General features: G+C 40.9%; 1 protein-coding gene across 2 annotated transcripts; it reads left to right on the forward strand.

The window, feature by feature from the left end:
- Window positions 1-5,503: 5,503 nt before the first annotated feature.
- Window positions 5,504-24,953, forward strand: LOC149864961 (uncharacterized). Of its 2 annotated transcripts, XR_016442683.1 has the most exons (5): window positions 5,504-5,815; window positions 8,475-8,569; window positions 11,121-11,177; window positions 11,294-11,389; window positions 20,759-20,834. XR_016442683.1 is itself a non-coding variant. In XM_090049705.1 (4 exons), the coding sequence occupies exons 1-4, from the start codon at window positions 11,068-11,070 to the stop codon at window positions 23,434-23,436; spliced, it is 366 nt and encodes a 121-aa protein (XP_089905831.1). In that variant the 5' UTR covers window positions 10,485-11,067; the 3' UTR covers window positions 23,437-24,953. The 2 variants fall into 2 exon arrangements, 1 of the variants encoding a protein (XP_089905831.1); XM_090049705.1 differs by lacking the exons at window positions 5,504-5,815; window positions 8,475-8,569 and adding an exon at window positions 23,353-24,953 and having other exon boundaries at window positions 10,485-11,177.
- Window positions 24,954-25,724: the final 771 nt, after the last annotated feature.

The raw sequence follows: 25,724 nt of genomic DNA on the forward strand, positions 1-25,724 counted from the left end.
TGGATCTTTGAAGCCTTTTATTGATTATTGCTTCATTAACATACAAACACTAGTGAGTTTATATCTAAAATGGAATTTTTATAACATATGCAAGTAATAAATGGCTAAAATGCCTTAGAATGAGATTTTGTAAAAATGTGTTTCAAAGAAAAGATATTTAAAATGATGTTATAGTTATATTTTTCTTAAAAGTTTGCTTATTTATCTAATATCTTTTTAAATCATTAAATAATTATCTAATTATCTAATATCTTTTTGTAATCATTATGGAGTCTTATATAAAATCAGGTACTGTAAGTCTACCAAAAAGACTGCTATGTATGGGGGATGATTTGATTTGTTTATCATTTTTATTATTGCTTATGTTTAATAGCATCTTGTGATCACTTCTTTTTCTCTGAGCAATCTCTACGTATATTCATGAAGATATGGAATGATTGTCACTGGAAGAAAACAAGACATATGGAGCAAAAGATGCTTTGCTTAATGGCAAAAAAAATCTGTTTTAAAACCACATAGTTAGCATGCACTTGAGAAATGGAAAACACATTAATCTTTATGAAAAAGCTTTTGAAAACTCTACTCAAGAGTTTGCACATCCAAAGGTGTATGTTGGGAAGAGTTTGTGTGTGCAGTGGAGGGTTACATTGCACTTCTCTGCCTGACACTCAGATAAATGGAATTTGTGTGAAGGATTGATGGGAGATTTCATTGTAGAAAAACTGAATCCATGTTTAAGACAGAGATGGGGGTGTGGCATCAGTAAGGCAGTTGACAGCCATACTACATTGTCAGCATTATAAAATTGTAGATTGCTTTGAACTGTCTTGCAAAAGGTCGTTATGGCTTAATGAGAAGAAACCATAGTTGTGACCCTTAAGCGCCACCTTAATACAAATATTTAATAATCCAATACTACATTAAGGGCCTGCCTTAGTCCCTTCAAATCCCAGTATGATCACACCCAGAATGTATAATTTGGATCCTTTACTAAAATGAATGTCTTGGGCTTTTTTGTCTTTTTAATACTTTACCCAGAACACTTGTAATTTATTTATGAATGAATACATATAAATAAATAAGTTAGAAATTTTAGGTTTATCTGGGGGCTTATTTCTTGGAACAAATTTGAGAAAAGGTAAAGACTTAAAAATTGACTACTTACTTGCCTGCATTTGTGCCCACATGGATGAGGACTACTGTCCCATGGTCCTCATCCATGTGGGCAAAAATGATGCAGCAGGAGTAGTCCAAACTGTATCATGAGTGACTACAGGGCTATGGGGGCCTGTCTTAGGAAGATGGGGGCACAGGTGGTCTTCTTGTAGATCCTACTCGTCAGAGGTCATGGTCAGCATCACACCACCTGCACCAATGAAGTCTACCGGTAGCTCTGGAGTTGGTGTCATCAAGTAGGTTTTGGCTTCTACGACCATGATTTGCACTTATGTGAAAGGGGCATCCTGGGATGTACTGGTCTTCATCTCTTCTTGAAAGGTAAAAGTCTGTTCTCTTCCAGATTGGTGGATCTCCTCTGAAGGGCTTTAAACTAGGTTTGTCAGGGAAGGGGATGCATACAGCAGAGAGAACCTAGGATCAACAACAAACCATGAGCCATGCACTGGAACAGGCCATGTAAGTACTAAGGGGTCCAATGGGCATCAGGACAGGGGGCACAAAGAGCATCCATGCGGGGCTTAAGTGTCTCTATACTAATGCTAGGAGCATGGGGAACAAGCAGAAGGAACTCACATTCCTGCTTGCAAACAAGAACTTTGACTTAGTTGGGTTAACAAACTTGGTGGGACCCTACCCACTAGTGGGTAGTAAGCATTGAGGGCTATAGACTGTACAGAGGTGATAGGGTAGGGAAAAAAGAAGGTGATGTGCTGCTCTATATGTTAAAGAGCAATATACATCTTCCATAATCAAGATGGGACCAGAGGAGGGACAAATTGAAGTAATGTGGGTCAGAATGCAAGGGGTTGGGGTGGAAGGGACTTGGTAGCGAGGGTCTACTACAGGCCACTACATCAGGAGTATGAGTTGGACCTGAAATTCTCCAGTCAGCTCTCAGAGGCCATACAGTCAAGTGACATCGTTGTCACAGATGACCTAAACTACACTGACATCTGCTGGGAGGAACAGTCAGCTAGATCCAACCTTTCACGCAGGTTCTAAACCTGTGTACAGGACCTTCACCTACCACAGGAGGTATATAGTCCCACTAGGGAAAATGCCTTACTGGACTTGGTCCTGGCTACAGGAGATGACTTGGTGGGAGATCTACTGACACGAGATAACCTAGGGGACAGTGACCATCACTTGATTGAATTCACTATCCAGTGTAGGGTGGGAAAGATAACCAGTAGGGCAGAAGTGCTAGACTTCAGAAAGGCTAAATTCTGTGTGCTCAGATTAGTTAGTGAGGCACTGAAGAACAGGGGCATTGGTGAGATTGGAGTCCAGGAAGTCTGGTCATCCCTAAAGGGAACAATCCTACAGGTGCAGAATGAGACAATCCCATTGTTCAGGAAAGGGGGGGAAGGGGCCAAGAAGCCATCTTGGCTGGACAGGGAAATCCAGGAAAGCCTAGGACCGAAACAAGAGGCATATAGGCTGTGGAAGTAGTGGATAGCTACCAAGGCAGAGTATACATACTTGGCCCACACTTGCAGGGAGGCAGTCAGAAAGGCCAAAACAGAAATGGATCTTAGGCTGGCAACAAAAATTAAAGGCAACAAGAAATCCTTCTTTAGGTATATAGGGAGTAAAAAGAAGGTGCAGGGTAGAATGGACACACTAGGGTAATTAGTGACAGATAAGGTGTGGGATAATGAGCTCTTTAATGAGTTTTTTTGTCTGTGTTTTTGAACATTGATCAGGATAAATCTCCCAGGTACAAAAGGGACACCAGTTGACCTGAATGATGTTCATTAAGGGTACTGAAGGAATTGGCCAGTGTCATAGCAGAGCCACTGCTCGGTCAGGTCCCAGAGGACTGGAAAAGGGCCAGTGTGATCCCTATTTTCAAGAAGGGGAGAAAAGAGGATCCTGATAATTAGACAGGTTAGTCTCACTGCTATACTTGGGAAAACCTTTGAAAAAATTATCAAGGATCACATTTATGGGAGTCCAGGGGGAAAGACAATGCTGAAGGGCAACCAGCATGGATTCATAGCAGGTAGATCCTGCCTGATTAACGTTTTTTCTTTTTATGACCAGGTCACAACATCTTTAGATGCAGGAATTGAGGTAGATGTCATCTACTTAGATTTTAAGAAGGCCTTTGATAATTTCATCCTATTCTCACAGATAAACTGAGCAACTGTGACATCGATGATTACATGGTCAGGTGGGTGGCAAATTGTCTTAGGGGTTGCACCCAGACAGTGGTGGTAGATGGGTCAGTATCAACCTGGAAAGATGTGGGCAGGGCAAGACTCAGTCCTTGAACCTGTGCTGTTCAATGGCTTCATCAGTGACTTGGATGAGGGTATGGAGAGCACTCTGTCCAGATTTTCAGATGATACCAAATTATGGGGTAAAGTTAACACACTAGAGGGTAGGGAACAAACCCAGGTGGATCTGGACAGGTTGGAAAAGTGGGCAGAATAGGATGCAGTTCAACAAGGACAAGTGCAAGGTGCTGCATCTAGGGAGAAGGAACCACCAATACACCTATAGGCTAAGGAGCGACCTTCTCAGCAGCACAGCAGCAGAAAGGGATCTTGGAGTCATAGTTTAGTCCAAGATGAACATGAGTCGTCAATGTGATGAAGTGATTAGTAAAGTCAACTGTACATTATCATGCATAAGCAGGTGCATGATGAACAGGTCCAGGGAGGTAATACTTCCCCTCTATGTGGCTTTGGAGTACCGTGTCCAGTTTTGGGTGCCACACTTTAAGAGGGATGTGGACAAACTTGAGAGGGTTCAGAGGAGGGCCACTTGTATGGTTAGGGGCCTGCAGGCAAAGCCCTATAAGGAGAGACTGAGGGACCTGGATCTCTTCAGCCTTCACAAGAAAAGGCTGAGTGGTGACCTTGTGGCCACCTATAAATTCATCAGGGTTGGGGGGCAGCAAGGAATATAAGATACTCTGTTCCAGCGCACCCCTTGGAGTAATTAGAAACAATAGCCACAAACTGATGTACAGCAGATTTAGGGTGAACATCAGGAAAAACTTCTTTATGGTAAGGGTAGCTAGAATCTTGGATGGGCTTCCAAGGGAGGTGGTGCTCTCCCCTACCTTTGGAGTCTTCAAGAGGAGGCTGGACATGCACCTGGCTGGGGTCATCTGACTCAGGCTCTCCTTTTTGCATGGGGCAGGGGGTTGGACTCGATGATCTGCTAAGGTACCTTCCGATGCAAATATCTATGAATCTATTTCTTTTACAAATCTTAAGGCTGCTTGTTTAAATAGGAACTTGTAAGGTTTTGGGGAAGAAAATCCAGGCATGTGCATATGCAAATATGGCATTAAGGTTCTGGTTTCATTACCAGCACTCCAGTGCTCTGTTCCATATTTTTAAAGTGCCTAGGAGCACCTTCCCATTGTGTCTCAGTTTTCACTTTACAAAATGGTGATCTTAAAGGAATATGTGTTTACAGTGAATAGAATTTCTTCCTCATCTGCCCAATAATGATACACAAACCTGTTTCTAACATTGCATTCTATTAGCAGGTAACCATTACATTATCATAAATTCTATATTGCTACTTCATTGTAGAATCACTCAAAGAAGATGGGCTGTGAGAATTATTTAAATTTGTTTCAGTAATTAGCCCAATTGGACAGGAAAAAATAATAATGAACTTGCTTACAACGGAGCTGACTATATGTTCATAGCAAATAGTTTTTTTAAAGAATTCTCTGAAAAAAGCCTTTTTAAGACATTCCACAGATATTTAGGTTTCATTCCATTTACAATCTTTGATGCCACATTTCAAAGTTGCTTTCAGCTCCACTTGCATCATCTTTTCCAATTATCCTTTACAGTGAGGCTAGTGATCAAAGTTGACATTATCAACATCACTTAGACTTTCATATCTTTCAATTAAATCTTTTCTCGACAACCTATTTTCCTAGGCTTTTTCAGAAGCAGACATCGATCCATCTCTCTAAACTTCAGGCTGGTCTTCTGGAATTGAATAAAATAAGCCAGGCTCAGATCTGCCCAGATCTTTCCTTATGACTATTTCCTGAGAGGATTAGCTTAGAAATTTTCTACATGTAAACCCTGAATATGTCTTTTTCTTGTTTTTTTCTTTTTGTAACTTTTACAAAATGAGAACAGTTCTTTCTTGTTTGTTTATTTGTTTGGGTTTTTTTGGATATATGGGTACAAATTTGTGTTCCTAAAATTTTAGCTATTAATTCCAAAATAATTTTCCATTTGGGGTGTCTGTTTATAGAGCGTCTCAAATTTGAATTTAAATTTGTGTGGTTTTGCTGAAAAAAAGGAATGTTATGCTAATAATGCAGAAATCCCTTCTGAGAGAACCATCCTAGTGGACTACACTACACTATATATGAAAACTTCAGATGTTACTCAATGTTATTGAGTTCTTTGAAGTTTTTTTCACAAACCCTACCAGAATGAATGCTTTTTATGTAATACATTTTAAAATATTCAGGGCCCAGTTTAAGTTAGAACTTGATAGCTTGCATATTGAGACCTTCTGCAAGTGGTGATTCACAAGGGATTTGGATGAGGAGACCATCAACAATGAAGGGCTGTACTGATATCAGCTGAGCTGTGCTGATTTATACCAGCTGGTCCAATAAGGAACATTAAAGGGACATACAATGGTAATGTATATCTTGCTTTCTGCTTTCTCTTATTAAAAAGGTCTTTACATTTTAAAATGTGCTTAAAGTTAATTTTACCCATTTCTTAATTTTACGCTCAAAGATCTCATCATAGATGTGTAATATTTTCTACTGTCATGGAAAGCAGAGTTTAAAAAGTCCTGCTGAAGCATTACATTAACTCTCATGGCAATACATGGTTATTGTAGTATTTTTCTATTGATCTGTTCACTCTGCCTTGAATAATTCAAAAGATGAAGCTTCACTACTACACTTGGTTTTAAATGAATATGTTCATGGTATCCTATTGTGATTTCTAAGGCATCTATTTGCCAGTATCAGGGTGCTTAAAATTACCACCAAGCCCCTGCAAGGCTTAGATACTGAAAAACATGTACTATAATATACTAGAAAAAGATATATATTTGATAAACTGATCAGCAATTGTAGGAAACCTAAGAAGTCTGACCAAATGCGCTCATGCCCTGTCTCCAGCAAATAAAGTTATGAGAATCTTCAGTTTTCTAATTACAAGCGTTTTCCTGAAGAATGAGAACAGCAGTTGGGATGCAGGAAGAGCCCAGTGAATATCTTATGGGGACACTCCTCCAAACATCTAATTTTATCTGCATGTTAATATTTGAATATCGGCTCTGAGCCTGTCCCTTTTGAAGGTGTGGATTCCTGACATTGATTTTAGTCCTTGGTGGATCAGCATTGTGGATTGAATAGTAGGACTGGACAGTAAAAGTAGTGTTTTATATCTGTTAAAATTCAAAATCAGTTGCTTTTAAGATTTTAAGATGTCTGATCTAATAACTAGCTTCCTGAACAAGTGTCCAAATCTATAATCAAACTATTTAAGTATTATCATTAACTAGGAAATTCTGTATTAACTTCTGTTTTGTATACCTATATGATTTAGGAGTATCACCCAGTTTTGGTTTTACTGTCCAAAATAAAAAAATAATCTGTGAAATATTGGCTAGATAGAAATTAGTAGACTTTTGGAGCCTGACAAAAGTTAGGATTTCACTTCAACTTTGGATCCTGAAATTTTTCAAGTTACATTAAAAAATATGATAGAAAATGGATAAAAGCTGATAATTAAAATTGAGAGTCCCCTGCAATAATTAATTCTGACATCAGGTCGTATGAAGTGAGAACTGGAGCATAATTGTTTAATGCAACCATCTAAGAACAAGCAGGTTCAACTTTTACTTTTTTAACTCTGCTGCTTTGTTTAATTTGGCTATATGGATGTCAATTATGTGGCAGTTTTTAAAGTGAGGACATATATGTAAGCATTTGCCCCATATTTGGAGAACTGCATATGCTCAGCCTTACTTTCTTAGAAGCTCAACTTCAGTTGATTTTATTATAGCATTGCGTAATAGGGTATCTATGAAGTTCAGACTACTTATGTGCTAGTGTAGGTATTTAGTACTGAGCTTCAGATATTAAATTTTCAAATATTGGCCCTAACTTTTCTGAGCCTCCATTTCCCCATCTGTAATACGGGGATAGGAGCATTTACTTATGTGTGCAAGGAAACTGTTTCAGTGCAGAAAACTTACTTTATTGTTAACTGTATTTATTTTAGTGTTAATTTACAAATATTATGCTAAATGAGAATTTATACAGTAGCTGAACTCTCAGAGGAACCCTCACAGGCAATTCATTATCAACCCTTACATCAGTTATTGATTCCCCTCCCAGTGGTTACTGTCATCAGCACTTCCATTTCTTTGCTGCTTAACTGTGTGTCCAATATTTCATTTAATTTTTTGCATGAACTTTGTAACCTCCTTTCCACCATCAGCCTGTTCAATAAGGCATACATTTTCATTTATCAAATAGCAAAAAACCGGAAAAGATGGTACTAGCATAAAGTCAAAACAATTTCCTTTCTCTCTTCTCTCTCATTGTTTCTCAGTAAATGAATAATTTAATACTTGTGATCTTAGTATTCATAAACAACTCATCATTTTATGCTGACAATATATCAAAGCCAAAAACATGACTGTTTACACAGAAATTAACATCTTTCATACATTATATGCAAATGATATGTAACTTATGTTATTTTCTCCAAGGCAGAATGCCCACTCTCCCGACACAGTTAATTACTTCCCCTATGTCATTTTGACTTGCTATTCAGATATATTTGTGTAGAGCTCTCTTTTAAAATGTTGGTTTATTTCTTTACTATGGTTTTTTAAATCATTTCCTTGTCCATAAGTTTATCATACGAAATCTGTGTTGGTAGAGGACGATGCATGGAATCAGTTCTTAGATGCCCTCAACATGATAATTTAGAACACACTGGAGAAACAGCATTGCTGTTGGAAGCATACACTCAATTACAGTGTCTGAATACATAATTACAGCAAGTCAGAGCAGACTCAATTAATCAAGTCTGCTAGAGCATAGTCATTAGCACATTCCAATCAACCTCCACATCTCATGTACCAGCATCCCTGCATTTCAAAATGGTGGCAGGAGTGCTTTAACTAAAGCTCGTTGAATAAGCTTTAGATATAGCACCCCAGGCACCATTTTGAAGTGCAGGGTTGCTGATACACGAGCCACTCTGGGTGCTTTAATTAGAGCATGTCTCAGAGATTGGGACCTATTTATCACTATGTCCACCTTCCAGGACCCTACAAGCAATCTGTCAAGAAGATTTTGTGGCATCCCAAAAGGAGGAGGAAAGGAAACAAAATGAGGGCCTAAATACAGGTTTGCTATATGGTCAGTATGTAGGCTGTATCTTGTACAATAATACTGTGAAATAATAGGTCTATCCAGGCCATTTGTGTATTTTTATAGGGACCTTAAGTGTATGTTTGTCATGCAGTGAACTGAACACAGCATACCACATATTTTACCTTGCTTAAATTGTCCATTGATTTAAATCATTCTCAAATCCATTAGGTTAGTAGAATTTAACTGTGGATAAATCATATCAGAACCTGTTATCAGACTTTTCATGGATATGTTAAGATTCTCAGAAGGGGATTTTTAATTATGCTGATTGTTAGACCTCAACTCCATGTGATGCCCAACAAGTAGGGAGACAATGGATCAATGCCATCACGCATCACCTGCCCACATTATTCGTAAACAGCTTTATTCAAAATGAAGACAGCTTCAGGCCAGCTCCAACAAACTGGGGAGTTGCCCAGAACATTAGTTCTTTCCATATTTATACACCTTGGTTTATGCTCATTAACATTTACCCCACCTGTGTCCCTCCTTTGTTCCACCCTTAGCCCTTCCCATTTTAAGCTCTGCCTCTGTTTACTGTTTAATTCATTAGCATGGAATTACCTATACATTTCACTTATTTACATATATTTTTGCTATGAGTGCATGCTTAAGACCCTGACCCCAGCTTCTTTCAGTCACTTGCGGCTTCTTGCTGATTTTCTTCACCATCTCCAAGGTGTTGCTTCTGCTTTATCTCCTAATGATAGCCAGTGGGCTACATCCTGTTCTTCTTACACAATGAGCTATATATCTTACAACACTACTGTATTGTTAGGATAATGCTTACCTAAGCATCTTGCAAGGTTACTTTTAACATACCATTTTGCCTTGTGGTTAGCAGCTTTGCTAGGCCACAGGTTTTAGCCTTTTATTCAGTTGCAAATTCAGTGCTCCCCAAGATCCAAATACTGTCACCCTAACACTAATTACAAGCAGAAAGTAATGTTACAATTCCTGACAAAACTTGTACAGTTAAGGATGCTCTCAGTCTGATTCTGCTGATCATTATAGTGATAATTCAGGTTGATTCTGAATCAACCTGAAAACTTACCTGTCAGTGAATTCCTGCTGCATCACTATGAAAAATCACATGGGTTAACCTTCATTGTACACTGTCACTGGGGGTCGGACTAGATGATCTGTCTAGGTCCCTTCCGACTCATTGATTGATTCTATGATTCTATAAAAACTAAGACTTCACTAGAGGACCAGTATAAAATTGCTTCTGACTTATAATGCATATCGTAGTACAGAAGCAAGTTATCACATGAAAAAGATAGATAAAGGGGTGTAGGATGTAGCCATGTTGGTCTAAGGACATAGGCCAACAAGGTTCTTTGTGTGAATCTGATATCTTTTATTAGACCAAATTAAATTGTTGGAAAAAAATTTTTAAGTAAGATTTCGGGTTTAAAAACCCTTCATCTAAGGCTAAAGACGTTTCTGCAGTTGGTGTGTGCTCTTCCTGGATGGAATGAATAGTAAAGAATCCAGAGGTTGGTAAGCATACAAGATAGGCAGTCAGTGAAGATGTAAACTGAGGAGTCAGTGGGTGAGTGACAATCTGGGTCAGGGGGAGAAGGGAGACGAATAGTGGAGAGGTACCCAGGGAGTTAGGTATTAGGCAGGTTATAATGTGTCATAAATCCAATGTCTACATTTAGGCCATGACTTGTAGTATCTAGGAGGTTGATGAAGTGAAGTTCATAGGCACATCTCTGAGAAGTATTTTGTAAGTTTCCTTTGAAGGTTAGAACTGAAAGATTGGAGAGAGAGTGCTTTTCTTGTGAGAAATATGCTCCCACTTGTAATTGGGTATTCTTGTCTTTGATAGATTTCCGGTGTGCATTCATTCTGGTGTGCAGTTGTTGTGTGATCTCTCTTATGTATTTTCCATCAGGGCATTTGGTGCATCAGATGAGATATATTACATTTCTGGAGGTGCAGCTGTAAGATTCAGGAATGCTGATGGCTCTGTTGTGGGGCGAAGTGATTATGTGGGTGGTGGAGATGTGTTGGCAGGTTTTGCATTTCATGTCATTTTAGTCTAATGTTAGCTAAGATATTAGAGAAAAATGGTGCTAGGTGGACTCTATCATACATTTTCTAAGATACCACCTTTGTCCTTTGCTAACAAATACCTGCAGCAATTCTGTATTTAAACTCACACCTAGGAAAGAAATCATGTGATATAAAATATCTTCAGTTGATGGAAAATACATTAGTGTAGCAGGATAGGTTGCTGCAAATATATTCTTAAGGCACTCCATGTAGTACTGACTCTCACTGATTCAGTTTTTCCTGGTATTCAAAGTCCTCCTTGGAAATTGTTTTAGCTACTTGAGAGATGCTTTCTGCGACAACTGCATTTCATTGAGACAACAAAAATCGTGATAAGCAGAAACATCAGTGTGCAGCAGGTAGAGCTTTCATAGGAACTGGGACTGGAAACTCTTAGAGAAAAGTTGGCCTGGAACCTAATGACTTTCATAAGTAATTGCCCAATTAATTTCTATATTTTTCTTTTCTTCAGTAATTTTGAATCTCACACAGCACACCTGAACACATTGGCAAGCAAAATCAAAAAAAGGTAATCAAACTCTTTTCCCTACAGTTATTTTTTCTGTCTTTAAACTTTTGGAGGTATCTCAATCAGACAATACCTCCAGGAGAAAGTGATGGATCTATTTTTTGTTTATTTTCAAGGTATGCGCAACTGCTGGGCCTCGAATATCCAGTCATATATGGCCTTGGCCCAAGTGGCCCATGGTGTTCACCCCACAATTTCCGGTACGCTGCCAGGTAGGTGTTTGCTCCCAGAGTGTTCTCCCCCAATCTCGCCTGCCACGACTTTGAATATTACCCCAATGGTGGGGTGACAACTCGGGGTACCTCTGCAGCGTGGGATCTGTCCGGTGGTTGCCTGCGAGGCTCCACCTCCCCTACACCCCAACCTTACGTCACACCTTGATGGGTCACTGAGTCTTCCTGGCCTTACTCCCATTCTTGTTGGGTTCCGACAGCTTTGCTAGTCTTCTCCCTTTCAGGGCACTGGTTCCCAGGGCTAATTCGCTTAATCAGCCCTGGGTTGTTTCTGGTTGGAACTCCCCAACCTCGAGGCCTGTTCTCTCCAGGGTATGATACCTCACTAGTGTCTTAAACCAAAGGTGATGCCCAATCAAGCCCTGTACTGGCTACCTCAGCTGTATCGCCTACTCCTATCCCTCAACCCCTCCAAATGGGGAAACATGAAAGAAAACACAAAATATCATTCTCCTATGTTATGGGGAATCTGTGCAACCCCTTGCCTGGTTCCTTTCATCAGGGTACCAGGTGCCTCATTCCCTAAGCCCTCTCCATGGGATGTCCCCTACATGGGGCCGGTCACCCATAGTCTCTTGCTTGGTTCGTCTTCCTCACTCTACCCGGCTCTTCTCAGGGTATGGTCCTGCCCCACTTCTCTCCCTTCTGTGGCATCACTATTCAGGTGCCTCGTAGCCCCTCTGTGTACTCCCAGTTGCTCCCTATATCCAGAGTAGATACCCTATCTCTTCACAGCCCTTCACACTGCTCCTGCCGGAACTCTCCCAAAGGGGAATTCTCCTCTGCCTCCCAACTGCCCTGATGCGCCCACCTGCTGTGGTGTGGGTTGTCGCGTCCACCCCTCTGCTCCCTTTGTTTCTGTTCCCTTTGCCGGCTGCAGGGGCTTCTTCTGGCTCATCCCTCACTCTGCCGAGCCGTTCCTCGATGCTGCTGCTAGGGTTCATGCCTGGAGCCTCCTTTTCCTCTTTGAGCTGTCTTCCTTCCTCCCTGAGGGGCTCCCGGGAGGCACCCTGTGGTAGTGCCCTCCTCGGGTCTGCTCCCTCTGTCCATCTGTCTCCACCAGCAGCTGGTTTTATTCCTGCCGGCCAGTGATTGCCAGTGATATCACCGGCTGGCTTCAGCTGAATAAAGATGCGGCTGACGAACCACGCGGGTTTCTTTCCCCATTCCAGCTGTGCCGCAGTTCCTGCTGCAGATAAGTTCTTTTTTTGTTTTACCTTTATGTTTATTTCCTCTTCCTTTTGTGTATTTAATTTATAGGGTTCTCCCCTTTTAGTTCGGGGTCCTTCCCCCCACTCTCCCCCAGGACAGAATGACAAGAGAAAAAAAGTCAGTCTCTTTCTTACTATTCAATTGAACATCTTGAAGAACAACACAACACATAACACAATGCAAGGAAGCCATTCTTGAAATACATCATGCACACTTAGGGTTTTAATGTACTAAAAATAAATAGGGTAATAAAAAAATAGGATATATTAAAGATCCTGCTGTGAAAAAGCAGCGGACTGGATGAAGTATTAATCTGAATGATTAAAAGAGAAGACAAAAGATTGATATCTTCACTTAATTGCCTTTAACAGTGTATTAGTGGAAACTAACAAGGAGATTAAGCAAGAATTCATTTTCTATTGCAAATTGTTATATAGCTCCTAGCGATATATTAATAACTATGTTTAGGAATAGTTCAAGCATCTAAAATTACTTAAATTATGCACAGAATAATTTGAAACTTTAAAAGAGAAACATAACAGTAGAAATTATAATTAATATGATTTAAAAAAAAATTCCATCATGTAAAGTGCTAGATTCACAGCACAATATTTAAACCATTAGCAATCAGTTCTTAGTTGTTAACTATTGTATTCTATGATATAAGGAGTTCATAGAATCATAGAAGTAGGGTTGGAAGGGACCTTGTAGATCTTCAAGTCCGACCCCCTGCCTGGGCAGAAGAAAAAACTGGGCTCAAATGATCCCAGCTAGGTAGGCATCAAGGACACCCTAATGTCCTCACCCACATCCTGCTTACCAGCTTTGCTGATCAGTAGAGGAGATGGAACAGACAATCATGGGATGGAGTGGTGGGCTTACAGTTAGGGTGAGGGAATTCCTGCTGCCACTTCAAGTATCTAGGCAAGAATTGGGGCTCTGGCAACAGCACTCCTGGGGATGGCAGGGGTGAGGAGGGCACTTCTCACCCTTACAGGGTTGAAGGCTGTCCTCGGTAGCTCCTGCTTTTCAGCAGCTGGCAACTGATCACTGCCTGCCTGCCTCCCTTCCCAGCAGGGGAAAGGGCAGGCTGTTAATTATAGGACCCCTTCCTGTAATTCTCCTGGGTGCAGGATTGGGGCAGAGAGGGAACCAAGGACCATTTCTCTGTAACACCTTGCCTGGAAAGTTTGCCTTTGAGGAGATCTTTCCAGTCAGGAAGAAAAAGACATGTATGCCCCCATCTCGCTATGTTTTCATAGCTCTGCAGATTTCCCAGAAGTTGTTTGAAGACTGTTTCTTGATGTGACTGGCTGAGGAGCTCCTTGGGGAGCAAAAGCCTGCCTGGACAAGCCCAGAAAGGGCAACTCGGTTGCACCCAGACATAGTTCTCAATAATGCTATGGCTGTGTGGAAGTGAATCTCATTTACTTGACTATTCAATCTGGCGAGACTTAGATGCAGTTTAGCAAAGAACAGAGTTACTTATTAAAGCTACTGTTAGCTATGAACTTTTTGAAAAAAAATTGTAGGTGAACCTGAGCATTAAGCTGTTGCCCTCAGTAAATAATTATTAATATTGATAAAATAAGTAAGTTTTGAATTGTGGTAGGCAAGTAGACAAAGATCTGTTCTTTTTGAAGAACACTTAGACCATGGTTCTCAAATGTAATCTGTTTTTTGGGTGCCAGCCTTAACATTTTAATGGGGTCTGATTTGGGGATTTTATATATGTGCACAGCCTTCCATTCCTGACAATCTGAGGAGCATCAGATTGCTAGAATTATAAATGACACGAGAAGAATGGGGAAGGTGTTCTGGATCTAAATTTAACCATGATGTCTAATGTCATGATTCTGACTTGAAGTAAAGCAGAAAAGTATATGATAATAGTTTCAAGAAAATAGCTTTATAAATATTTGGAAATAACGTTAACATCCAAAATACAAGATTATTTGCCAAGGATTACATTAAGCAGTCTGAGATTAACATAAGTGGTCCTGTCTTCTAAGTTAGGTAGCTAGAATCAATGCTTTGTTTTGGTCTTGCACAGAATTTTTTTCTTTTTACCTTTTAACATTGTAGAGATCTTCTTTTAAAGCTTGATCAGTGTAATGAAGAAAAGTGATTGAAAATCCAACCAGCCACGTCAGCTTGATCCTTCATCAACTCAACTAACCTAGGTGAATTTGTATGTATTCAGATTTTACATACCATACCTTGGCATCAACACCCATGATGAAAACTTTCAAAAACAGGCACAAGAAGTTAGGTCCTAAACCTATAATTAGGCAACTAAATGAGTAACCCAAATTTTCAGTTATTTTATAATAATGGTTTTGATGTAAGCATTTCTTGGAAGGTGAAATTTAAGTAATCGTTATAGATATTTTTACACACACACACACACACACACACGCACACACTGCAATTTGTTTTCTCTTGAAGATGCATAATTCAGTGATAATCCTTTTTTTTGTTTTTCTTTTACCTTTATTATACGTTTCCACCAGTGCCCTTACTTCAGCTGAAGAGCAGTGGGCAGTGCTAAAGAAATAGCAGTTGCAAGTATGATAACAGTTGAGCTTTGAATGCTATTAAATTACTCACACAGGGTCTTAGGAAAGGATAGGGTCTTCATTTATCTTAACTATGCCAGCCTGGAAACATTATCAATTTTAGCATAATGAGCAGTTTTAAGGAGCATGGTGTGCAGTATGTACAGTAGTATACTCATGCATTAATACCACAATTTCATTTGCTTTATGAGTGATACAGGAGTGAAATAGTGGTGACAGGCATAAGACATAAAGACAGTTTCATCTATGCACACAAAAGGAAGGTATAGAAAGCAACAGTAAAAGTGGTAGACAGAGACAGAAATAGGGAGGTAGAAGATCTTTAGATGCAATTTAAATATTCCACCCACGAGATAAACAGATGTTGCAAATGCAGTTTTTAATCTTGCTCTCCATAATAGGTGATGGAAGATTTGTTCCTTCAGTTTGGAAGGCCTTGACTTACAAGAAATGTAAACATATAAATAATACTGTTGACTTTTACAGACCCTGCTTTCTAAATACCTCTACTTTGTTCCTCTTCAGACTTTTCTCCACTATCCCTTCCTTCCTCCTCCTGTCTTCCCTCTGCCAGGCTATCTGCGTAGGATCCATGAAATTTATGCTTCAGGAAACTGAAGGTAAAAAACAAATCATCTCCTCCTCCCCCCATAATCCTGAGGAGGTCAAAGCTCAGATTCTTCTAATGTTATCATTCTCTTTTTGAACCTTACCCTGATAAACAGCAGTGCTCACTACCACAAAAGGGAAGGGGACAGAGGTCACAGCACGGCACAATTTATTACACCTCGCAGTGATGTTTATGTATCCTTTATAGAATTAAAATGTTGAGTCTTTGACTCACTGTGTCTGTGACTTGCTGTCTCTTGTTAGTACTATGAGTCTTGCCCTTTTTTGATATTGATCCTTCACTATCCTAGTATATCTCAGGTCCAGTGTCTTAGCTTGTTTCTGCTTCATGAACCTTCAGGGATCTATTTTATTTTGCCTTGCCAGGCCATGTTCTCTCTTACAGATCTATTATTTAAATGACTGTTCTGGCTCATTCTAATAGTTTATCTGTGAATCTTTATTAGACATCTGGCAACCAGTGTTGTACTACAGATTTTCACAGAATCATAGAAAACTAGAGTTGGAAGGTACTTTACATGGCTACCTAGTCAACCTCTTCTCAAAGTAGTACCATCCCTCTGTAAAACATCCCAGACCAAGTGATTGTCTAACCTGTAGTTAAAACTTCCAATGATGGAGATATTACAGGCTCTTTTTCAAAATAGTTATACTCTTCACCAGTGATTCTCAACCAGAGTGCCATAACAGCCTTTGAAGGGTGTTCCTGGAGAGAGGAAAATAAGGGAGGTAAGCTTGATAAGCACAGACTTTTCCCTTCCAGCTGTTCCACTTCCTTCTTGACCCCTCTTTGAGCAGTTAAGCACTATACTAAATTTGTTTTTGATGTAGGGTGCCACTCAATTCACAAAAGTTATGGAAGGATGCCTCCAGTCTAACAGGATTGAAAACCACTGCTTTACACCTTTTACAGCAGAGTTGTAAAGATCTCTGCAATTCAATACAGGATCTTTTCCTGTATGCCTCTGTGCACAGAGTTATAGTTAACAATCATTTATTGTAGATATTGTCTCCCTAAGGATCTTAAGTGCTTTGAAACATTAATAGATTAAGCTTTACAACCTTCCTACAAGTTAGAGAACAGTAATGGAGTTTGAGACAGAAGGGGCCATTATGACCATCTAGTTTGACCTCAGGACAGTACTTTTGCTTGTCGTTAGCAGATGAAGAAACTGAGTAACTCAGTTTCTGAACAAAAGCAAATGCCAAGTCAACACAGACAGTTCTAGTCAGCCAACTCCCAGTCTCTTTTCCTAACTACCATTTTATGCTTGCTCTCAGACAATCTAACCTAGTTCTTATTAGATCAGGAAACCAGTTATTGGTTACTAGGGAAACAGTTCAAGTAAAATAACAGCTGTAACTTCACTCCAAAAGGTAACCAGTGGTTGATTTTTATTTATTTATTTAATTCCCTCTCCCTCCTTACCTCCCTGCGCAGTCTGAAAAATTCCAGTTAATATATTCAGCTTTTTATGTCTTGATACCTGTTCATTCTGGTGTCAGAAGCATTAAAAAAACATTAGAGGCTTTTCTTCTGTATTGGTGACAAGGGTGGAAGGGATGTCTTTTCAGCACATGTGAGAGAGCTGAACAGTTCATATACCATATCCTTAATGTCATCTGACATTGCCAGATCCAGAATGGAAAGTATGCAAATAATATATGAATGAAAACTATCAACTCTTTTGGACTTCCTTCATTACAAATATTAATTGTTTGATGGAACCTAATGGAGGGTTTAATAGATCATACTGATAAGATCATAATAAAGAAATAAAAATCATCTTTTGTTAGTTACATATTGAGAATACTCACCTTACACTGAACACATTATTTCTCCATTATTCTCCATTTCCTACCTGGGTAGCCACCTTTCCTAAAAAGTAAATATAGATAACAATATTCAACATTGGATAAAATCTGCCAGTGCTGCTTTGGAGGTCTCTAAAATTGTCTTAGGTGATCACGACATCTGGACCCAGAACAAACTTCTTGTCAACCAGGTTGTTGTCATTCCTACCTTGCTGTATGGGTGTGAAACCTGGAGAACATATTGGAAACACCTGAAATTTTGGGATGGTTACTAGCTGCAATGTCTCTAGCAAATCTTCCATATCAGTTAGAAGGACAGAAGAACAAATGCCAGTGTTCTGGCTCAAGCAAATTCTACCAGCATTGAAACCATGTTCATATGGCACCTGTTCCATTGGACAAGACGCATCATAAGGATGCCTAACAACTAAGTTCCTATATTCTCAACTCAAAGGTGGTCAACATTCTAGAGGTGGGCAAAAGAAGAGCTTTCGGAACACCTTGAAGACGAGTCTGAAGAAATGTAATATTAATTTCAATACCTAGGACACTCAAGCACTGAATTGTCACTGGTGGCACTGTGGGGTGTGAAAAGGTACTGGTCACTTTGAACAAATGTGCCTCACAATGCAGGTGGATAAATGAGAGAGATATTGGCAGGATCCACTCCTTCCTCCCAGAACTATCTGCCATGTCTGCTGTCAAATATTTGGATTGGGATTTGCCTTCTTGAACATTTCCAGTTTCACTGAAGACTTCCCTATTTTCTGAAAGACTGATGGATATATTGAGGGGTCACTGATGGACAGATTTCTCCATCAACATCACAAATTCACAATCTAGCAGTGCAGTCTCACACTGATTGCAAGAAAAATTAACCCTGGTCAATTGAGGTTTTTACATTAAGGGGCTCTAAAGCAGAGTGCCTTAGGGAACTTGTGTTCCCTTCAGAGTTAATTTTTAACATAGAGGTTGCCCAGCCTGCCTCCCCTCAATACCCCAGCTGGGGTAGCTGGAGGAGGGAGGAGTGTGCAAGGTGAGGGAGCTCACTTTGCAGCTATTCAGCAGCTGAAAGCTTGGTTCCCTTCCCTTCCCTGTCCTTTTCTTTCCTTGCTGGTCGCCCTAGAACTGAGGAGGGTGGAGCTGGGGAGACAGATGGTTTGGAAGCCTCCTTGGAGGCTGACGTAGGACCTGCTGGATAGCTGATACACGCTGGCTCCAACCCCTCCCCACCTGCCCAACCTAACAGGCAAACAGTGCAGGATGGCTCCAGCTCCTTCCACCTCCCCTGACCCAACAGGCTGTTCAGTCAGACTGGGGTGTGGGGAGGGGCTAAATCATGGCATCCATTCTGTTTTATCCTGTAAGAAAGGATGCATGAAAATAGAGTGATGTAGAGGTTAAGGGGTAATGTTCTAGTGGAACTTCCTGCTATGCAACTCTTTTCAAGATGAGAAGGAGCTTTGATGCATGAGAATATAATCAATGTACACAAACACATGCATTGCACACATTTTGATGCAAGGAGTTAGGCATCTTTAATTCCATAATATGTGTGGTGGTGTATTCAAGGGCTCCTTTTTCAGTTTTGTTTCTTATTTTAATTCCCATAGACATGGTAGTCTTGCATGTAATTGGCCTTCTCCTTATTGCAGTCTTAATTTCACTCCCTACCTCCTACTTTAACCCCAAAGTTCCCTCTACAAACATGAGTTTTACATAATTGCCCCATTCCCCCAAATTTCCATGCTCATGGGCCTGGAACTCTTCCAAGAACAAGGCAGAGGAGTGGAAAGCATGAGGGGCTACAATTTGAGTGACCTAGTCCAACTTCACTTGGCCTCTCTTTCAAATCCCCATCTATAAAATAGAAGTAACTGTACCTGTCTTTCCTGTGTTGAGGTTAAATGCATTAACGATCAAGAGGCACTCAGATAATGCATTAATGGGGCCCATTGAAATCCCCAAGATGTACAATATCACATGGAGAAGATAAGTGTAATGGGCAAATTATTTTATGTTCTTTCAGTTATTTCCCACTCTGCTAAAATTATGAGTTGATTCAAGGGGTGGAACAGTTGTATCTGGAATTAAGGGCTCCAGATCTGTTTGAATGATAAATGTCCTGAAGGCTTACTTTGCCCTGTAACTAGTGAACAGTTTACTGATCCTGCTTTCTTCAGACATTCAGGAAATCAGAATCAAGACAAAGTTATTGTCTTAGGAATGGGTAAGCTTAGGGTAGCATAGAAACCCAATAATATCCTGGAGTTTAGAGAACCCAAGAGTACAGTAGGAATTTAGGCTTTACAGGCAGGATAGAGAAGGAAGGAAAGGTGGAGGTGTGGTACTTTATGTCAAGGAGCAATACACATCCTCTGCGAGCAGAATGGGGTCAGAGGAGTGGCAAGCTGAAGTGCTCTGGGTCAAGATAAAGGGGGCCGTGGAGAGAGGGATTTAACAGTGGTGATCTACTACAGACCCCCCAACCAAGGGGAGGAGCCGGACCAGGAATTTTCGGGCCAGCCTGCAGAGACACTTAAGGCAAGGGATGTAGTTGTCATGGGTGTTTTAAATTACCCAGACATCTGCTGGGAGGAACAGTCAGCCAGGTCAGACCATTCCAGGAGGTTCCTGGCTGAGATACAGGACCTCCACTTAATTCAGGAGGTGTACAGTCCCACCAGAGGAAATGCCCTGTTGGACCTGGTCCTGGCCGCAAGCGATGACCTGGTAAGGGGCCTCCAGGTTCTTGACCACCTGGGTGATAGTGATCATCGCTTGCTGGAATTCACCATCCAGTGCAGGGTGTCAAGGGCCTGCAGCAAGGTGGTAGCCCTAGACTTCAAGAGGGCGAACTTCAATGAGTTGAGGAGATTAGTGGGAGAGGCACTGGGGTTCTTAAGGGCAGGGGAACTCAGTGCCCAAGATGAGTGGTCATTCCTTAAGGAGACGATACTCTGGGCCCAAGGGGTGACCATCCCAACAAGAAGCAAGGAGGGCAAGAGTGCCCAAAAGCCCCCCTGCAAGATACGCTGGGCAATCTGGTGGATGTGCCAGAGGAGAAAGCAGACCTCTTTAACTAATTCTTCACCTCTGTTTTCTTGTGTAGGGACTGGGACTTCCACACCGTGATGCAAGATGGACTCGAGGGGAATGCCTCCAGACCTCAGGTTGGGGAGGACCAGGTTAGAGAGCTTCTGGAGGGGCTGGACATGTTCAAATCAGCAGGTCCAGATGCTCTCCACCCCGGGGTGTTGAGGGAGCTAGCAGGGGTTATTGCAGGGCCCTTGGCACGGCTTTACGAGTGCTCGTGGTGCTCGGGCCAGGTGCCAGATGATTGGAAGATAGCCAAAATGGTCCCTGTCTTTAAAAAAGGGAGGAGGGAAGACCCGGACAACTATAGGCCCGTCAGTCTTACCTCAATCCTAGGGAAACTCTTTGAGAAGATCATCAAGGATGGGCCGGCTTCAGGGATGATGCTCAAGGGCAACCAGCATGGTTTCATTAGGGGCAGGGCAGGTCATGTCAGACCAACCTGATTGCCTTTTATGATCAGGTCACAAAAGCCTTGGATGCAGGTGTCACCGTGGATATAGTCTTTCTGGACTTCAGCAAGGCCTTTGACACCGTCTCCCACCCCATCCTCATTAAGAAACTAGGCGACTGTGGCATTGATGCCTACACAGTCAGATGGATTTCAGATTGGCTGAAGGGTTGTACTCAGAGGGTGGTGGTGGATGGGTCATATTCGACCTGGGGAGAAGTGGGCAGCAGATACCCCAGGGCTCGGTCCTTGGGCGCATGCTGTTCAATCTCTTTATCAGAGATTTGGACGATGCGGGGAAATGCAACCTGTTTAAATGCGCTGATGATACCAAAATTTGGGGTGAGGTGAGCATGCTAGTAGGGAGGGAAAGACTGTAGCAAGACCTGGATAGGTTACAGGGGTGGGCTAACAAAAACAGGATGTGTTTCAATACTGACAAGTGCAGGGTACTGCACTTGGGTAGTAGTAACCAGCAGTACACGTATAAGATGGGAAACTCCCTTCTTGAGAGCACAGAGGCAGAAAGGGATCTTGGAGTCATTATTGACTCCAAGATGAACATGGGCTGACAATGTGAGGTCACGGTTGGCAGAGCTAACCGGACCTTGTCGTGCATCCACAGGTGCATCTCAAGTAGAGTCAAGGAGGTGATCCTCCCTCTCTACATGACACTGGTCAGGCCACAGTTGGAGTATTGTGTTCAGTTCAGTGCACCCCGCTTCAGGAGTGATGTGGACGACTTTGAGAGGGTCCAGAGGAGGGCCACCCGCATGATCTGGGGACAACAGGGCAGACCCTATGATGAGAGACTGCAGAATCTGAACCCATTCAGCCTTCAGAAGAGAAGGCTGAGGGGGGACCTGGTGACCATCTATAAATTCACTGGGGGGACCAGAAGGGTTTGAGAGAGACCTTGTTTCCCCTAGCACTCCCTGGCTTAACAAGGAATAATAGCCACAAGTTGCTGGAGAATAGATTTAGATTAGACATCTGTAAGAACTACTTAACAGTTAGGGCGACTAGGATCTGGAACCAACTTCCAAGGGAAGTGGTGCTGGCTCCTACCCTGGGGGTCTTTAAGAAGAGGCTTGATGCCTATCTGGCTGGAGCCATTTGAGCCCAGTTTTTCTCCTGCCGAGGTGGGGGGTTGGACTTGAAGATCTACAAGGTCCCTTCTGACCCTACTTCTTCTATGAATTCAGTGGACCTAGAAACTAGTTCTGCCCCAAAATAAAGATGTCTAATTGTTTGACTTAGAAATCCAAGGAAGAATTCATTATATCATCTTCACCTTTCAATATAAAGCTGGGAAGATAAACAGCAGTACACTTGAACAAGTAATTCAATATTTACACATTGTTGTAATGTTTAAAAAGACCCATTTAAAGCGTAAAAAGGAACTTAAAAGGAGACTGGACATATACGGCACTTATACCCATGATGGTTGTTTAGTCCTCAGGGTGTTATTCTGTGCCTCCTAAAGTGAAACAGTGGGGCACAGAATAAAACCCTGAGGATTAAACCATTTCCATTTTTCCATCCTGTTATGAAGACCCTGAGCCTCTTTTTTGTGGGGGGTGGGGGCTGGAGCCGGAGCCTTCTTGTGGCTGCAGGGTGAGCAGCTTCTGAGCTACGGGGAGCCTTGGTCCTTCCCTCTGTGGCAGTGGTACTCCCCCAGAGCCACCCAGGCAGGCTGCTAGTAGGCTGGGTGCTGCCCCAGCTTGGAGGCAGCACCCAGCCCAATCCAACAGTACCCTAAGCCCACCTGCTGGAAACCTGCCAGGCGGGCTCGAGTAACAGTTGAATCAGGCTGCATGTTGTCTATGAGCAGCACCCACTTTGAAAAAATAGGTATTTATTTTTAAAAAAAATACTGAATCTTAAGTAGGTTTTTTTTTTGTGCTTTATTTTTGCTGTGCTATGATCAAGAATAGATGCACAAAATAGACATTTCTCATAAATAATTAATTTCCATGTTTTTTTAACAATGATTTTTAGTATAATCAGTTTTTCATAATATATTATTCATAACCAATATTTTTAACATTATCAGCAATGTAGGCATCTGAAAACTGTAGTACCATTTGCTATGCAATAAGCTTAACTTTTGATTAAAAGTACAAGTATCTTTTAAAGGAATATTCCTTTCCTATGAGGAAGAAGAATACCTCGTTCATCCAGCAAGATCAGACAGAATGAATGACTTGGCAGCAAAAAGGCAGAGTAAAGATCTGTCTTAACTCCATTTTACATGTACCTGAAGAAACGTCACTCCATCCAAACCTGAGGAAATGTTCTGCTATCATTATTTTAAAAATATTTTTGGTATATTTAATGTGAAACAGTTTAGATTCTCTGTAGAAGTGTAATGGGTAATGGCAATGAAACCATAATGACTTGCATGTTTCTATTACATATCTTTGGAAAAGTTATAGCTCTCATTAAGGGAAAAGCTGTAGCTGTGCATTTCATTTATTAACATTTTTGTGAGGCAAGCAAAAAGATATGTATTATTTTAAGGGTACATCTTGCAATCAGATGCTATTTACACTGGCATGTGGAATCTAGTCCAAACCAGCTATTATTTTTCTCTTTTTATTGATCATTGTACATGGAATTATGACTTTGACTTGAAGGTATGGGTTCAATCCTTCTTGTCACAGAATGAAATGAGTTTGGTAGTGTCATTCTAGTCATTAGTGGATATTATTACAAATCACTTAATAGGTGCATCAATCATTTGTGCTGCAGGTTGTTTTTGGTAGGTTTTGTACTTTTTCATAGCACCTGCTTTCTTGGTTTCTGATTCCTGTTTTTGCTGGGAACGTTTGATTCCAGTCATCAGGGAGCAAAAGTCATTACCATCTGTCAGTTGCTGTGGAGCTTCCTTCATGTGAAATAAGTTAGCTATGTCAGTTAAATTTATAGCCCACATCCCAGATGATCCCAGAATTTCCTTTGCCATAAGCAACACTTTGGTTGGGAATCATTTCTGAAGAATGACCAAACATGACAGATGTTAGTGGAAAATCCTCATGTACATCCCCTGAGAATCTGCCCCAAAGATGCATTGTTGGCAGTCTTGCAAGTGGCTCAGGTTCTGGAAATTCTCTTGGTGTTTTGTTCTCTTGTTTACTCATTGCTTTTGAAAGCTGGTGTATTTTAATTTTTTTTCTCATTGCTTCTGTAAGCTGGTCTATTCCACAATCGCTACATTCATGTATTGTTTTATTAATGAAAGTGGTGCTACTATAGATTCTATAGTATGTTCTAGGCGAAATTTACTGGGAGCTTCATCAAATGGCACAGCCTGCTCTATTCATGACCCTTTAATTAGGATTTTCAATGTAAAATACAATTGTTAATTGTAAACTATTGTTACTAACCTTGGTTGAATATTCAGTGTAGGGTGTATTAGATGTCTGGGCTATGTTTGCCATTTATCACAAAATATGAACAGGCTGTTCAAATGTAATTTCTAACTGCTCATGAAAAGTCCACTTGAACACTTCCTTCTCTCCTCACTTTTCTTCTTAAATGGCATTAAGGTATTCAAGTCTTCTGTGAGGAGCTATTTCAGTTTTAAATAATTCATGATAAATGTGATTTTCTAGCAGTGATGGATGCATAATCATTTATTTATGTCTCAGTGTTTTATTTTCTAAAATAGAATTTTAATAGGCATTACATCAATTAAAATGTATTTGGTGATAGTTGCAGATTAAATGCTAAAGGCAGGGTTTTGGCTTTTGCTAAGAATGTGATTGTTAGCTAAAAAACCCATCTCTTGATACTGATAATCTTTACAATCACTATCTGATTTCCAAACTTGGCTTTTTGATAAAGGTTGCACTGAAGTCTTTTTTTCTTTTTTAAACAATACCTAGAATACTCCAATTTCCTTAATGGCTCTCAGTACTCATTTTGGCCTTGTAACAAGGAAAATGCAGCTGATTGATTAATCAATAACCTTCCGTTCTTAACAGAAAATAGTGAAGTGTCAGTGTGAACGCATTGAGTTGCATCATCTTCTTTGTCTATATGTCCACCAGTGGGTCATAGCCTTGAGGATACTGCAGATTCTGGCAGTAATGCGAGTGTCATTGGTGAGCGGCTCTGCTCGTTTCTGGTTGAGAGGATTCCACAGGATACTTTTGGGTAATCCCCTAAAAAGTACTGAGAATAAGAGTATTAGAAAATTTACAACTGTTTGGCTTAAAGGCTGCTACAAGAAAAAATGAGGGGTGTGGGGTATGCAGTCTTTGGTATCTCTTTTTCACAATAAGAACCAAGAGCAGGATCTAGGCAAACTTTAAGGTTAGGGACAGGCATTCAAAAAGCCAGAACCTGAATTGATTCAACCTTTGCAGGTTAGTCTAGCCTGCCTAGGTTGAACCAGTTTGCAACAGAACAGACATGCAGGCACACGACTAGAGTTGCTCAGGCCAGGAGCTGGGAGCGCTATAGAGTGCGCCCTCAGCTGCAGGGAAGCTGTGTGTGTGGGGGAGGTCATGGCCAGTCCAGACTG

This window comes from Crocodylus siamensis, chromosome 5 (assembly GCF_052110815.1).
Source record: "Crocodylus siamensis isolate JL-2025a chromosome 5, ASM5211081v1, whole genome shotgun sequence".
In the NCBI taxonomy this organism is placed as follows: domain Eukaryota; kingdom Metazoa; phylum Chordata; order Crocodylia; family Crocodylidae; genus Crocodylus; species Crocodylus siamensis.

Bases quoted from the DNA above. Each gene is read 5' to 3' on its own strand.
- LOC149864961 (XM_090049705.1), top strand. From the start codon at position 11,068: ATGACTTTCATAAGTAATTGCCCAATTAATTTCTATATTTTTCTTTTC. The intron at 11,178-11,293 runs GTAATCAAACTC...TTTATTTTCAAG, and splicing joins GCAAGCAAAATCAAAAAAAG to GTATGCGCAACTGCTGGGCC. The intron at 11,390-20,758 runs GTAGGTGTTTGC...TTTCTTGTGTAG, and splicing joins AATTTCCGGTACGCTGCCAG to GGACTGGGACTTCCACACCG.